This window comes from Sinohyriopsis cumingii, chromosome 8 (assembly GCF_028554795.1).
Source record: "Sinohyriopsis cumingii isolate HCF-2022 chromosome 8, ASM2855479v2, whole genome shotgun sequence".
Taxonomy (NCBI): Eukaryota; Metazoa; Mollusca; class Bivalvia; order Unionida; family Unionidae; genus Sinohyriopsis; species Sinohyriopsis cumingii.
Genome location: NC_142968.1, coordinates 94,451,817 through 94,469,236, shown reverse-complemented (window position 1 = coordinate 94,469,236; position 17,420 = coordinate 94,451,817). Strand labels below are relative to the sequence as shown.

Sequence of the window (17,420 nt, the reverse complement as noted above, 5' to 3'; positions counted from 1 at the left end):
ATCTCATCCATTCATTCACTTTTATATTAAAGCATCGATATCACTGTCAGTATTTTTCATTCTCTTCTGTAGTTTATCAGCTAGAAATAACATGTCTGTTTTCTTGACAAGTACATACATTGATGGTACAAAGTACACCCTTTGCTTATTAAAACAAAACTCAAAAGATAAATGTAACTGCGTGTCTTAAATAAAACAGCACGAAGCCTTATACCAAAGTTAGAAACTATGATCTCATAGTTCGTATTACGTGTAACAAACGTAACATTGAATTCGCGAGAAACCCAAGAAACATACGAAAATTAGAAAAAAATACGACACTTTTCAGACATTAAACATACAATAGTGTCCTCTTTTTCCCGAATCAGAAATGACTGTCACAGCTGCAAATTTAAATATTATAAAGATCAGTCACTAAATTGTACTTTAATTGAAGTTTCTCAGTAGAGTTTCATTCAATATGTCCAGCTATCCAATGTATAATTATGTGGTAGGTTCCATCAGCACATTTTAAATAGGTTTAATAGCTATGCAAATAAGAAATTATTTTGTGACAAGTTTTATTATACTTAAGAGACAAATAAGACAGACATCTTTGATAAGAATACAAAGAGGATGCTTTCTTCAAACTGCTGAACTTTATGCCAGTGGATTTACTTCAGTAGAAACGTGAACACATAGTAATACTGTGTAAACACGCTTTGTGAAACAGACAATATAAAGTAAGTATATAAATATATCTACAGTGAAAAATTTATTGTTGGCTGTTACTATCTACTGAGACGTATGGACGGGTTGAAACAGGTATTTTATTGATGTTATTTTTTCCTGTAAAATGAAATATATATTACGAATGGTTGATTCGAGTATTTCTATTAAGTACATTAAAATGTCAGGAAGCCTGATATACATGCATGCATGCATGTATACATATATACATACATACATACGTGCGTGCGTGCGTGCATGCATGCATGCATGCATACATACATACATACATACATATATACATACATTTTTGATATCATATATTGGTGTAAATATAAGATAATCACACCTTCGAACTGAGACCACTTAATGAAATACAATATGAAGAAAGAAAGAAAGAAAGAAAGAAATAGTATGACCGGATCCCACACAAGACTATGTCTGCTTGTTTCAGCCGATCAACCAAATATATAGCAGACAAATATGTCTGTCTGTCTGTCTGTCTGTCTCTCGATCGATCGACAAAACGGATTGAAAATCGAGACTGACAGTGTTGATAATAGGGAGCGGTGCTGTCTTATTCCGGTGCCGGTCACTTGTAGGTGCGTCGTTGGAAACATTTATTTCCGGTGATGGAGAGAAACAAGAGTGTAAAAGCTGCTAGACGACTAATATGGTCAAAACTAGGTATTGCTTTGTCGCCAGTATAGTTTAATATCATGAAAATTTCTTTGTTTTTCTTTCATTCAAAACGTTATACATTCGGTAAAAATTATTTGAAATCAGTGTGCTGAATGCAATACTTGTTGCGTCCGCGACTCCGGCTCTCTGAGAATGAGAGACTCTCGTCTGGACTTGTTCTGTTTTAATCTCTAAACATAAAGCCATGGTTTAGAAAACATAACTCTCTATTTTTAAATAACATAAAAAGCTTTTATATGTTATTTAACCCCATGAGTTTGAAATTGGATAATTTTTACAGTTGGATAGTAAGAATTCCGCTTCTGAGCAAACCTATAATGTATATGAAACATGTTTTCGATGACATTCAAATTTTGTTAATTGCACCATGCATATAACTGATTGCCCTTTTGCACCCCGTGTTAGATAAGTTCACAGTTATATTTGTGTGAGAGGCCAGAAAGCATTCCCAAAATGAAAATGTTAGAATTTGCTGAAAATGGTAATACTAATAGTATTGCTTATGGTGAGTCTGTATCCAAGTTTCGTACCCAGTAGAAATTGATCGTTTTGTACCCAAGTTGATGGTCGTTTCGTATCCTAGGTGATGTTTGTAGTGTAAACCTTAATCTAATTAGCTATGAAATATCACTTGACAGTACAAGTAATCAGATATTATACACTGGATTAGAACTGATACACACCAACTGCTGGTTTATGTTATACATTCATGAGGGTTTATGTTCCATGGGAAAAATACTCTCAGGCCAGTCTTTACTCCCCTTCCTAACTCTACTGATGTCTTTGTATTTAATAAATAGTATATAACACCTTCTGCAGTTATTCTTCAATACCAAATAACATTACAATGTTCATTTTGTATCCAAGGTGATGTCAGTTTGTACCGATTATTGTACATGGTCAGATATACCACATTGTCACATTTACCACTCCCTCTCTAATTACGAACATATATTTTTGTTTTATAAACTGTTCCTGTAATAAAAATTGCATGCATAAAGTATATCTGGGTAAAAAATTGTCCAAGCACTGATAAACATGTGTGTGTGTATATGTGTGTGATTTGGATTTTTAACGTAACCTTAACAACATTTTAGTCATATTGCTGTGATGCCTGCAGTGTGGCAGTTTATAATGATGTCTAGCACTGGGGCATCATGCCATAGACATGTAGGATGATGTTCCACCCAGTTAAATTATCCTGACACCAGGCTGACCAGTCTTAATACTAACCTCTTAATGCTGAGCACCAAGTGAGGCAGCTGCTACTACCATTTGTATGTCTTTGGTATGACTCAACTGGGGTTTGAATTCACAACAATTTACCACTAAGCCACCAGAGCAATGATAAACATTTTTATTTTTTTACTGAATAACAGCTTCTATATTTTAAAAAAAATTCACTGTGCGTGTAAAAAGAAAAAGAAAACATTGACCAGGTTTAAATAATTGAATAAGTCTTTTCTTTTGCGCTTGTTCGTAATTGAATAAGTCTTTTCTTTTGCACTTGTTCAAATTGACAAACATTGCCATTTTTCTTGGTTTTATTTACTAATGACAAACATGGCTGAAACAATTACAAATGTTTAGGCACTCAAAGCAACTAGAAATTTGGCGATCATTTAATAGAATGGCATTGCATAAAATGTTTGTTGTCTCCAATGACCAATACATGTACTGTCTTAATTTAAACATTTGTCAGCTGTTACTTCCTGGTTCTCAAACTGTGATTGCAGTACAATATCCGGACCACCAATCTATTTTTCTGTTGACTGTCAGCCATAAAAACATACTTGTGCAAAAGTTTTGGACAATTTCACCAATCACGAGAAACTAAGAAGCTAGTGGCATACTGAAATTCTCATTTGTACTATCTGAAATTGGCAAGCAAAAATTTATTTTTATTGCTTGGCATACCAATAATCTGTTTTCTTTTGTGGTTATCCTCCTAAATATAATGCACATAAATACTCTTGCTGAGAAAGGGGGGTGTTAAATTTAACTTAGCACTGCATTTTACATATATTTGCTTTTGTATTTTAAAGCTTTAAACTTACTGCTTTAAATAACTGAATAAGCTTAAGCATGTTTGGATTCTGCCAGCAATAAAACAGCTATAATGCACCCCAGATAATATGGCATACATCTGTCACCAAGGCAATGCCTGAAATCGAATATGTAACAGTTTGGATATGTGAGAAAACTTGCCAGTAGCTTCTCCTGGGTCGGTGGTTCTTCCTGGGGTTTTTGAGGGTTCTTCCTCCACCATTAATATTGGCCGCCATGCATAGCCTATCGTGTGCTGAAAAATGACATTAAAACAGACAACAATAACCTTGCATAGGAAAGTTAAGCAATCTGAATCTTATGCTGTGTCCTTCCGTGAAATCAATCGTAAGATAGTTTATTTTTTCATACATAGTAATTAAAAATATATTTGTCTTTTTAACAAGCTAACAAGCTGACACTAAAGCCAAAAATACAGATATTAAGAGCTGAACCTCACCATTCCATTTCTAACATTGCCTGCTCATGTGATCAAAGATGTCACTGCCTACAATTTTGTTGATGTTGGAAGTCAATACATAATATAAGCAGCATATGAAAGGAAAAGTCCAATTATAATTTGATTGATTTAGAATAAGTAGACATAAAAATTTATGACTAGCAGTGCTGGATCATGGAGTAAAATCTGTTCAGTACTAGATAAGTGGCTCATATATTGGCTTATTAAAGACACAAGTTATATCCAGATGATTATGTGTAAGAGGAGAAATATTTTTCTTATCAATTTCAGGCAGGTAGTGTTTGATACAAGGTCTCCAGGGACCAAAACTTTTGGGTCAAATATGCCAGTAATTCTCAAAGGATGTGGTGTGTCTCCCTGTTTCACGTCCCTATGACATGCCTGATTTTCCTGACAGGACATGCCCACTTTTACCATTCCTCTCATCCGTGGCCAGCTTGCACAACATACTTCAAAGAAACCATGTTCTAATGAGTATTTATGCATGCACCAGCAATTGATTGCAGATATACGATGCTACATATTGTTGTAATAGTTTAAATTAAGTTGATGATGCAGATATAAATCATATATAATGAAAGCTTTCTTGGATTCTGATCTGAACAAATTATGAATATGTCATAATAATAACTGCTATTTAATTATGTGTAATTTATACAGGGCACTACAGTATCACTAGAAACCTTTTATAAGAGTACAGAAAAGTACATTGACTCACAAAAATGAGTTGGCGAAATCTTTTAATTTTTCAGGAAATAGACTTCTAAAAAAGTGAATCCCAAAAATTAAGAAAACAATTCAATATATGAAAAATAACATGGCATTTAAAGTGTTGTTATTCAGCAATTTGATATACATGTACCAATACCATTGGTATATCAAACTGTGATCCACCCATGGCTCAGTGATATGCATATATAAACATTTTTGCAACAGCACTCTTATGACTGTGTGCTGTCCATTAATTAATTATTTGTGACATATGAAAATAATGATAAAAAGTTTAAATAATCTCTGTTTTCTAAATTTTAATATGGTACACAATTTCATCACAATCCTTTCTGCTTTCCGTTCCCTCTCCCCTCTCTTGGAGTGAGAGAGAACATGAATTCTGGCTGGATGAAAACCATGAAACTGAAGTTACACAAAGTAACATGCAATAATATGGTTCATTGTAAAAGTATCTTTCCTAGGGATTTATTTCCATAAATATGAAAATGTCCTAAGTCCACACCTATCTCTCTCTCTCTCTCTCTCTCTCTCTCTTGACCATTGTAGCAAGATACAGGTGAATATCTATAACAAGATGAGAACAAAGGATATGAGAGAGAGGGAGGGAGGGAGGGAGGGAGAGAGAGAATGTTGTGCTCTACTTTCTTCAATTAAACTTTCATGTTTAAGTCATAAGCATGCCTTATAATGATTTATTGTGAATAAAAATAGAAACTCATAAAAGAAAACATTCAACTTATCAATATACAAAGGTGGTTGTAAATTGCAACAAAAAGGCAGAGAACTAAATTTTGTAGCTGACAAACTCGGAACGGATGTGAGGAGTTCATTCACTCGGTCAATTCACAGTTGCCTGTAGTCAATCTTAATCTCTGTTCAAAGGGCAAATATATGTTCAAACGGCAAATATATATATTTGTATGTGATATAAATAAAATACATATACAGTATATATGTATCAATGATATGCCATAAGATGTATACATTTTTGATTAAAAGGAAACTTGGCAAGTCTTCTTTTAATGAAAAATGTATACATCTCATGGTATATCATTGATACATACATTATATATATATATATATATATATATATATATATATATATATATATATATATATATATATATATATATATATATATATCAGAAGTCATTGGGTGTAATCTACAGATTGTTTATTTGTCAGACAATTGGTAAAGGTGGGCAGTCAATAAGGGTGTTGCTTGCTTAGCATAATTTAAAGGAAACTAAAGGAAATTTAAAGGAAACTAGGTCTGTCACATTGTTTCTTCTTCAGATACTTTACCCATTCTTAATACCTTACAAAAACTACATTTACCATGCAAAGCATGCCCTTCCAGGTTTTAAAAAAATAGCTAAAAGTTCTTTCCACCTAGGTGGCAGTTAGGGTGGTCTCCCCTACATACAGGGATTGGTACCAAATCCTGTGAATTTGTAAATTATTACTTCCACTTGTAGTGAGTAGCATGCTTTTTGCAGACAGAAAGCCTCCCATATTTATACAAGCAGTTTGGAAGTTTTCTACCTCCAGACAAGTTGGAGGAGTTTCATCTTCAAAGGGAAGTATACTACATCTGTAAATTTCCACTTTGCTATCTTCACACACATTTAGGTGCCTTTGCTACATACCTGTATTAGTCATAATGGTGTCCCTGCACATTGGCGCATGATATAGAAAACTCATTTAGTATTGCTGTTTAATTTCCACCGAGTCAGGTAACATACAGTTATGCTTCTATGCTGTATAGTCTTACTGCTTTTGCATGCCTAGAATGTCACTGGGCCTTTCCTATAGATAACATTGTCTCATGGATATTGTATTGTCTACTTCTTAAGTACCAATAATGATGATTCAGTTCCTGTTTTATGTGCAGGTTTTGTGTAATACAGAAAACTATGGCTTCAGCTGCTGGTATTTATGACCTCTGTCAGGTAGAGGAGTATATAATCTTGTTTATGTAAAAATTACTTATTCTTGCATTAACATCTTGAAGCAGAATCTGTCTTATTTTTGTTTTGAGAATTTCATTGAGTGGAATTATTTATTCCAATTATTATTCACTGGTAATACAAAGTGCTCATCAGTAATATTCTTGGACAGATGCATTAATTTGGAATTATAATAAACTCAGACAAGGACATTTTGAGATAATATTGTTGTGATACATTAAAAGATTTTTAGCACATCACCACACTCCAGGCCATTGGCAAATTACCATATTTGAGTCTACAAGTGCACCAAAACATTCAATATTGGAACTTATTTGGAGTACTACTGGAATTCAATTGGAACTTCATAGATTTGGACTTTTGATAAACTTGTATGACTCTTTGGGATTTAGTTCACAATGCTGTAAAAAAATATTTTAAATTTTCACTGTGTTCAAGACAAATTATTTTTTAAATTTTATTTAACTTGTTGGGTTTTGCTCTTTAAGTTTGTTTGGTTTAAGACCATAGAATCGTAACATGAACATATGGACATAGCCATAACAGCAGCTATGAACTTACAAGAAGTAGAACAAGATGCAACAGTCTTTATGCCTTCCATTCTAAAGGACCATCATAGGCCAAACTATGCTCACAACCTAAATCACCTGCTCACATCTTTAATGATTAGGTTGATGGAATTCACAACAAACCACCAAGGATAAATTCCTTTCATCTCTAACAGTTTCAGTAGTGGGATTTACAAGGTAGCCAGCAAAAGGTTGCAGTGTTGTCCCTAGAGCACATGCAGCTGGGAAGCAGTCATACTGAATCTACAACCAAAGTTCTCCCAGACTGAGTGGAAGAGTCAGAAGGAGGTTGATCATTTATGCCAGCATCCCATGTTACCCATCCTATTTCAAATGATATGTGTTCATGCCTCCCCACCCCAACAGATTCTGGTAGGGAGAAGGCTCCATTATTTTGTTGCTGAATGGAAGATTTACCATGACATGTAGACCTGACAAGTGGTATTATGAGGACCCTCTATCTCTTACATCACAAGGCCTAAGCCTTTGCCCTGAGTTCTTTTAGCTATAATGCAGCACTTATCATTTGGTCATCAACCTTAGTGCATTCAGTCAACTCTTTACACTCATGGATTTGTGATTTGATGCAACAAAGGGTTCTAATACCATCTGTTGTTGAGACTGCACAGTTATTGTGAATTTGCAAGAGGTGTGGCTTCACATCCCTACTCACGTAGATTCCAGAAGTTTGGTGATTCACCAACAACAGGATACAAAACAGCAGGCTAGTTATATTCTAGAGCTAGACTTGATTTCACTTGTTACCCTCCTGCTCATTCTATTTGTCAGGAAGGACATCTCTGACCTTGTACCCTTTCAAGATTTTGATTGACTAGGTCTGGAATGAATATTCAGGTAAGAATATGTTCCCCTGAGGAACAAGAATTGAATCAATGCAGTGGTAGATTTCTTGACTGTACAGAGCAATCCATCTACTAGAGAATTCCTTTGCCTGCCAAGTTTTGGTCAATACAGCTGCAAATGTCTTAGTCCTAAATCATTTTCTTGGGATCCTATAGCAATGTTTCTGTTGTCGAAATGGGGACTGAGCCTTGACCATTGGACCAACTTTCACAGTCTGCACAATATGAGGTTGCATCTCGAAAGCAGGGAAACCGCACTGGACTTAATTGGGGATACATTTTCAAGTACAATCTCAGGCAATCACAATCAGTATGGATACTAACACAGAGGACTCTGGGAACAAGTCTCCTACCATTTTGGGATGCCATAGGAGTGTGGCCCCACAGGATCATTATTTGCATATCAACATTCTAGAGATGAAAACCATAGTGAAAGTTTTTCATTGGTGACTGGAGAACCTATCTGGGAATGGAGTTCTCATGCTGTCTGACAACTCCACTGTGGTGACTTGTCTCATACAGCTAAGCTGAACCAAGCCCTCAGACCTTTGTATTCTTGTTTGGGATTTTCAGAAGTGGTGTCCTCAATGACAGATTAAGGTTTAAGTTGGACATATCCTAGGCTGGCTTATGTATTGGCAAACTCATTGTCCTGCAAGAAGGAACTAATACACATGGAATGGTTGTTTCATCCCTCTGTTTTCACTTAACAGATGCTTGATGGGATTGACTTTTGGTGAAAAGGTGGATTGCCAAAATCCCAATCTTTGTCTCACCAGTTCCGTATCAAAAAGGCCTTGACAATCGATACTCTTTTTATGGATTGGAATGACCAAATGTATACACCTCTCGAAAATCTTTGGTTCTGAAGGTGATATAGGAATCAAAATAATTGGAGTTTCTCATCCTGCTCCACTCAAATGGGAATCATGGACCTTCCTCATTAATCTCACAGCAGAATTGCTAGGAATCAAGATATTCTCTCATCTTTGTTGAACAGCCACAATGGCAGCTGTTCCATCCCAACCCAGAGTTACTGAACCTGCACATCTGGATCATATTAAAATATGCCCCTAAGGACCAACAGTTTTCACAACAATTGGTGGAGAATCCTTCAAGTGAGCTGGCCATCCACCTTAGGTTGTATAAAGGCATTCAAGAGCTTTTTATACCAATGTAGGCATCCATACCACAATTGCTCACTTTCAGCGGCTCTTTCATGAGAAGTAATTAGCACCAATCTCAATTAAGCCTACCATTCCATGATCACTAGCACACTGTGTTGTCATGGAAGAGATGGTATTGGACAAACCAAAGGACTTACTGATATTCAGCTCAATTTGGATTTGACCTGGCCAATGACTTAGGATCCTTGCTCAAGTGTAATTTATTAGTGAGGATTGACCTGACTGAACAAGACACCATTTGAACTGACTCAGGGGCTTAATTAGTTCACCTCTTTTTAAAGTTCTGTCTCCTCACCACTTTGTGATCGGCATGTAAAATCAGTGAATACATTTTGTATTGGTGAATCCATCTAAATGCTGTTCTGTCAAGGTGGTTCAGTACCACTCATGAAGCCCCCTGCTTTCATTACCAAGAACAGGTTACTATTCATGGGTAATCAGATATTGGTAATAATTCCTGTCTACTCTGGATGTTTCATCTCCAGGTCATGTACGGGACCCAGTGTGAGTTCTGAAGTGGTATTTCATAAAGACAGAGCTGTTGCATCAAGGGAGATCATGACTCGGTTAACTTTAAAGAGGGGGTGGATGATATATCAACATGGACACTTTATTCTGAATAATATGGGCTATCTCTTCCACATATTGGACTAATCCTACACCATTGAGTTTGCTTTGCATATCTGCTGATGAAGTTAGGATAGTAGCCAGGATCATTGCATATGAGTGAAACTGTTCTCTAACTGTAATTATCCATACCTTGGGATGGAGATCTGAGTACACTTCTCCAGTCTTAATCAGAGACTGTTTATCTCTAAAGGCTTAGTTTGATCTGGAGGAACACTTGCCTGTGGTGCAAATGGTCACCTTTCCAGGTCATTTGACAGCTCTCATGACTTCTGCTGGATTTGTGGGAGGGATAATTTTTCCCTTTCAAAGCCACTCCCCAACATATGGAGTTTATTTTCCAGTCTGTTTATTTAGAAGCTGTCTCACATATGATAGGGGACCAGAATTGGTATCTAAGGTGTGAGGGGATGCATATTTCTCAGCCTCTTACCGATTCTCGTAAGGTATCATGATTGGGTAATGTATTTGAGGATGAAACCATTTTTTGTAGTAAAATATGTTTCCTTGAAAATACTTAACCAATCATAATAAACATACACCCTCCCAGCCTTCCTGCAGTTACATCCATATAGAGAGCATGCCTTCCACTCCGATAGTAACTGACAAAAATACTAGATTTGGTGCCAATCCCTGTATCAAGGTGAGATCACTATCTAACTGCCGCCTAGTCGGGCAGATAATTTTTAGTTGTTTAGCTAAAGTTTTTAACCAGGGAGGGCTGGATTTGTGAGGTAGTAGTAGTTCTCCTAAGGTATTATTATTGGGTAAGTGTTCTCGACAAAACATATTTGACTATTAAAAAAATGGTTTCATTGAAGGACATTCAGTTGAGGTGTTGCTGACTAAGCTTGCTTGTTAGTATGATTTACCAGTTAAAAATTCTATTGCCACAAGCACAAGACAAAAGAGACATGAAAGCTTATCCTCAGGACCGCACTATAATTCTGCAATCGCCCAAGATTCTGTGCTATAGATCTTTCTGATGTACCACATGGTTTGTAACTAAAATGTTTCATGGTATGCAGCACATCATACCTTTAAACATGATTTGTGAAGCCTAAGGCCAGAATTCAGACAAATGGTTGCTAGCAACAAGTAACCTTTGTCATTGTCATACAAAACAAGTGGATTTTATCAAATAAAACTTTACCATCAGGCTTGACTGGAAATGAAAGATAGTTACATGCTATGTATTTCTGAGGAAGTAAGTCAGAATCTTATAAATTAATAGCTCAGTTTTAGCTCAGCTGGTTTTAGACCAGAAGTGCTTATGGGATTGTCAAGCAGTCAATCAATCAAGCATCATCCATCAGTCCATTAGGACAAGTTTGTCATCACTACTTCTCTTATACTACATGGAGCATTACCATGAAACTTTACACATATTCATCATATGGTCTTATTGGTAGTGAATGAAAATGGTGTTCCTTGGACATACAGTATGGCCACCAATATAGCTATCTTGAAAATTGTTATTGCTACTCCATGCAATGTTTAAGGTTTCAAGATTTATTTATTTGCTGTTTGAGCATGTGAGGCTAATGATAAGACAGCTACTATGACAGTTGTATGTTTAACACAATAAACTGTAAAGTAAAATTGAGGGTAATGAAGAAAGGCCTATAACTTAAGGATTTTGATTCTAAACCTGCATTGGAGAGGTTTATTCAGAAAAAAGTTGATTATTGTATGTTTTGTTGATACAAAAAGGAAAGAGGAATCGGTGAAATATGGTCATTTGTTTATTCATCCAGTGTCTGGGCACAATGAAATTTTGAAGTCATCCTTATTCATCCTGGCTGCAAACAAAATTGAACAATTATCACTGTTCTTAGTTACTTATTTTCATTTTTTGTTGTAATAATGCTAAATATTTCACAATGAATGAGTATCAGCATGCTATGACTTGAAGTATTGCAAAGAGGAAAGGTTTTGTTATAAATTAGTCCTGTGACTGCAGCTTTTCTCAGGTTAGAAGTCCTGCAACTTTCTGCATACATTCATTGTGTGATATGGACTAAAGGAAACCATGATAAATATTTCATGGGGACTGTTAGTGCAACAAATTTTTTGTTTGTTTCCAGTGGTCATGTTTGAATTCAGTCATCATCTTTAAACCATAGCATATAATTATCTCTGTATTGCCACCTACATTTTAATGCCATTTTAAAAGTTGACATTGCCTTTATTAAGAAGATTTTTTAAGGTTTCATTTTCAAATCACCATCTTTACAGAATCACTTGATCCAGGATGCGCAGAGACAAGTTTATGAACTGCCCTTTTCTTCTGCCATGTTCGCAAATTTAACTTTGATTATGATAGTTATAGCATTATTAGAGAATGTTCAGTTATCTTGTGACTCAAAGATTTAAATGCATTATTTATTTTTCCAATTTTATATATTCTTTTAAATTTCAGAAATGAACCCAGATGAGGACAATCCAGATGCATATATACCAGGTAATTTTTCCAGTGGTTATCGAAGAAACAGCCATGCATGACACATGATTGAAAAGTCTATACCATATAAATTAGTAAACATTTCAAAAGTAAACTTGTATGTCATATTGTATTCTTAAGTTCTTAAACAAATTAGTTTTTATTTGTTGTAAACTAATAGCTAAAATGAAAATAAATTACTCCGTAGTATTATGCATATCCCTTTGTGTGCATTTTTCCATAGGTGTAACTGAAAGCTGAATGAAATACATTTAAGTAATTCATGACATCTCTTAATTGTTATTTGTTATTCTTAAAAACTTGTTAATATTGATACTGAATAAAGTTCAGTGCAACCCCGCTATAATGCGCCTCGCTATAACATGAATTCGGATATAACATGGTTGTGGCGTGGCTTCCAAAATTTGGTATATTGGTATTCATTCACACATGAATTTTTTTTTTTTAAAACCTGTTGATATTGATATAAAATAAAGTATGCGCTTGAAGTTGCAGACATAAATAAATTTTGGGAAAATGTTTGCTTCATAATGCAGTGTGTTGTGTTATGCATCAGTTAATGTCGGTTAAATGTTGTAAAAATAATGCCATGAAAGTTATTCACAGGAAGTACTGTGAAAGGCCTGTGTAACATGGTGGTTGAGGTCCACAAAGTACCATTTTAGTATGTAATGCATTATGTAACATCTGATCACAGTTAACTGAAGAAATATTTCATGTGTATCCTCTTAGCTGTATTGGTGGTGATAGTGATGGTGGTTTGGCAGAAAACTATATTTCTCAGTAACTGTTACCAACTGATGCATATTTAGTGACAAATACTCCAAATGGTTATTTCATATTATTGTTTTTGGCATTGTACATGCACATACATGTATAGGTTGATTGGAAACTGAAGCATGAGTAGCTAGAATATATATCCTCACAAACAGATCTTTTTGTATCCATAATAGTAATTCCATTGAAAATGTACATGAGCAAGCTTATTTTCTAGAATTCTGATTCTGTTTAAATCCAGAAACTTAATATACTATTTTGATATTTACTGGACATGTCCAAAGGGACAGATTTGTGAATGACATTAAAATGCATAAATCAGACATAGAAATTTAAAAAAAAGAAGGAAATTTGTATTTAAAACTGCTTTATTGCCATTCATACAGGAGATCAAGGGTATAAACCTTACATTGTACTTGGAGATTAACAATTCAACAGGTGTGTAAGACTGCCTGAAACAAGCAATTCATTTTCATGGGTCAGGACTCATTCTCTAGAAGACATAAATAAACCTAGTGTTCATTGAACTTATGTTGATAACTTTCACTTTCTAAAACTGCAGAGAAAAACAGGGAGTATGGTTAATTATAATGGAAAATCCCTCCAACCATACAATTTAAATAGTTTTGTCACAATCAGTTTTCAACAACAGTACATATGTACATGTAGTTGTAGCTTCTCAACAACAAGTGTCATGTGTATTGAACCTGCTGTCTCAATTTTGTTTCAAACTTTGCTACGTAATTGCCCACTTCACCAGGTAGCATGACCCCTCAGAGTTGTATTATACTGAACATGTTATAGCAGAGTTTCACTCAGTCTAGATTAACTTAATGACCTTTTCTTATATACTGTATTCAGGAACAGATCTTTAAGAAAGACTATACTTTTAACAAGACATATAAAATAAATGTGCTCACTGTAGTCTTTAATTTAAAACCCAGGTAGAGTATTCTGCTGTAATTCATGCACAAAAGAATTTCCCCACAGTATGGACAATATTTATAGATAGTTTTATAATCAGTAAATGTACATTGATGAATGAAAATTACAGTGAAAACTTTCAGAAGTGAAACCTCAGTATATAAGAATTCCCTCATGATAAAGGAAAAAAATTGGGTTCGATAATGTACTGTTTTGAATATGATTTTTTTCCCAGTAAACCAAAACCATCTACTCTGGTAACCAAAACAAATTTTGATCCTAAATTTCAGATTTGCATAAAAAAATGTCCATAAAACTAAATCTGATTTCAAACATGGAAATGTATTTTGGCTGCTAAATTCCTGACCAGATTATTTATGGATAGCAAATATTTTAGTAGACTTGTAATTGCGAAAATGTTGCAAGGGCACATGAAGTTATAACAATACTAATCCAAAGTATTTGCTCCATAAATAAAGAGCCAGCATTTCAGGTAGATTATTAATAAGTAAGCCATATAAGAAAGATTATGTTTATCTGCTGATTATAATTGTGATTGATGCTATTCCTTTGTATAAATGATCCAGAGAATGTTTTTTGTTTCTGTTTTAAAAAGATAAATATGTTGGCCTTATTAACCAGGCATGTTGCCTCACTTTTGATGCTATGCAGATGGAGACTGATGCAATGGTTATCCAAAGGAGAAAAATTGTTAAATGCCATGACTGTTTTATGTCAAGATGTCAGAACGATCAGCTAAGCATTGTAGGATTGAACAGTCCTTATATCATAAAATTTGTTTGATCCAAGAATATGAATCTGTTATGTGTGTATATGTGTGATTTGGATTTTTAACGTAGCTTTAAAAAGTTTTCAGAATTGTTGCTATGATGTCTGCAGTGTGGCAGTTCATAGTGATGTCTAGCACTGGGGCATCAGTATCCTGACACCAGGCAAACCAGTCTTAACACTAACCTCTTAATGCTGAGCACCTAGTGAGGCAGCTGTTAGTACCATTTTTGTGAAGAAACTAGGAGAAGAATATGGCATATGAAATTATGAATTATACATAGTATTTAAACATCATGAATTATTATTCGTATTTTGTCCTTTTAATGTTGTTTGAGATGAAGATTCTGTGTGGTGCTACATTTCTTGTGACTTGATGTGATTTTTGAAGGAACATTCATTGTTTAGCTCATTTTCCATTAAAATAGCCCCTCCCTCCAACAAACAGCTTTCTTTATTTGTGCACAGAACACAGATTTTCTCTCATAATTATATTCTCTCCCTCCTTCTCTCACATTACATTTGTGCTTATGACAAGACATTCTTTTCATGTCTGTGGAATCCTCATAAACCAAAAGCTTCTCAAAACATGAACTTAAATTTGGTCATTTGTGTTTTCAGTTTAGAAGGGTCTCATTATATTTACAATTCACTTAAAAATCTCCCTCACATCTCCTTCAGATTTTCTCACTTCTGTTTTAATCAGGAGGGGGAAGTTTTGTCTTCCATTTTTCTGACTGATATCGACCCTGATCAGTATGTATGTAAACGCCATTCCAATCATTACTTGTTTTTTTTTGTATGAATTGTTTTAACTGTTTTTTTTCAATATTGCATGAAATGATATGAGTCTTTGGTAGTAATATTTGTAATTTATTTACATTTGCATATCTAGGAGTATCAATGCCAGGGAACCGCCGACCTTCTCGGGTACAAGTTAGGAAAACCAGTGAGATTCGAGCCAAGATTCCATACAAGCAACCAGTAGTTGAAGACATCACAGCAACATTCAGTAGCTCAAAATCAAGTTTGTCCAGTGTGGAGGTAATTTATTATTTAAATCATGCAATAACTTTACATCTGACATTGGTCAAGTGTGGAGGTAATTTATTGGTTAAATCACAAGGATTGAATTTATGTCTGACATCTTCCGTGTGTGGAGGAAATAATTTAAATCACACAGTCTTTATACATCTTAAATTTGTAAAGTATGGTGGTAATTTTTTAAATCACACTGACTTTACATCTGATATCTGTCAAGCGTGGGATTAATTTATTGTTTAAATCACACAGTGACTTTACATCTGACATTTGTCGTTTGTGGAGGTAATTGTTTAAATCACACAAAGTGACTTTATCTCTGACATCTGTCAGGTGTGCAGGTAATTTATTGTTCAAATCACACTGAGTGACTTTACCTCTGACATCTGTCAGGTGTGCAGGTAATTTATTGTTCAAATCACACTGAGTGACTTTACCTCTGACATCTGTCAGGTGTGCAGGTAATTTATTGTTCAAATCACACTGAGTGACTTTACATCTGATATGGATGAGGAATATTGAGAAAGATCTGGCTTCACTTAAGGCAAGATGTCATCATGGATCAGACTAAAATCTTTTATTCATTCAGTTTTTTGAGGAAAAGATAGGCATTAGCTATCCTGTCAATCAGTACTTTTGATCATGCACACATTTGTATTGTTATGGATATCCTCCTACACTGTTTGAAATTATCATAGACTTTAGACTTTGGGATATGAATGTGATGATCTGTAAATAGGTGCAATTGTTTTTGGAATTTGGATTCATTCTTAGCATTGAGTTTGGTTGGGGTGGGAGTATGGAAGTTTATGCATATACGTGTAAAAGGCGCTGTGTGGGTAATGTTACTGTGATATCACTGATTTGCAGCAGACTGAGTTTATCATGTGTTTCCTGAAATTTTAGTACTTTTTATGTAGGTAAAGAAAGCTAAGAAAATTTATAATGCTAGTTGCAGTGTGATACATCTTCATTTGTGAATGCTATCTGGTGAGTGCAATAATTTTCCACAAAAGTTGATCACTGTGACCTATATTTTACATTTCAGTGCTTTGGTTAGTTCTGCAAAAAGTGGGGATGGTTGGAAATTCACTTTATGTGAACATATTTCTATGTCATTTTTAAATCTTGTATTATTTGTCTTTTACGATATTTTCTAGTCTGTGTAAAAGCAGAAAAAATCAGCACATTAACATATGCATTAATGTAACCAGAATAATGCATCTTGACCGTATTGGTTTGCAGCCCCTGTTGTTGTCTTTGTTTGCTGTTGTTTTGAAGCTATGCAGTTCAACAAATTAAGGCATGGACAGAAATTGTGATGTCTAACTTGTCAAAAATAGAATTGAAATTCAGCAAGCTGATTGTTAGTTCCTTGCCATGATGTTTCATATTTTATTAAACTGACAATTTTTATTTTCTTACTACAGAGCGTGCTTGATTTGAAGAAATCACATCCAAAGCAAATCTCTCTAAAGGATTTAAATCCAGAGGACAAGAAAAGGGTTGCTAATCTAATTAAAGAATTGGCTAGGTAATA

The 17,420-nt window shown here is 34.7% G+C and overlaps 1 protein-coding gene across 4 annotated transcripts in view; it reads left to right on the top strand.

Annotated features, from left to right (window-relative positions):
- Positions 1 to 1,319: 1,319 nt before the first annotated feature.
- LOC149794167 (uncharacterized) overlaps positions 1,320 to 17,420 on the top strand; it is a 45,592-nt gene continuing 29,491 nt past the window's right edge. For all 4 annotated transcript variants that reach the window (XM_089968263.1, XM_089968262.1, XM_089968261.1 and 1 more), the window contains exons 1-4: positions 1,320 to 1,395; positions 12,308 to 12,349; positions 15,735 to 15,883; positions 17,311 to 17,414. In XM_089968263.1, the coding sequence (XP_089824389.1) occupies positions 1,341 to 1,395; positions 12,308 to 12,349; positions 15,735 to 15,883; positions 17,311 to 17,414 (350 nt within the window). In that variant the 5' untranslated portion in view covers positions 1,320 to 1,340. The remainder of the gene's footprint in view (positions 1,396 to 12,307; positions 12,350 to 15,734; positions 15,884 to 17,310; positions 17,415 to 17,420) is intronic.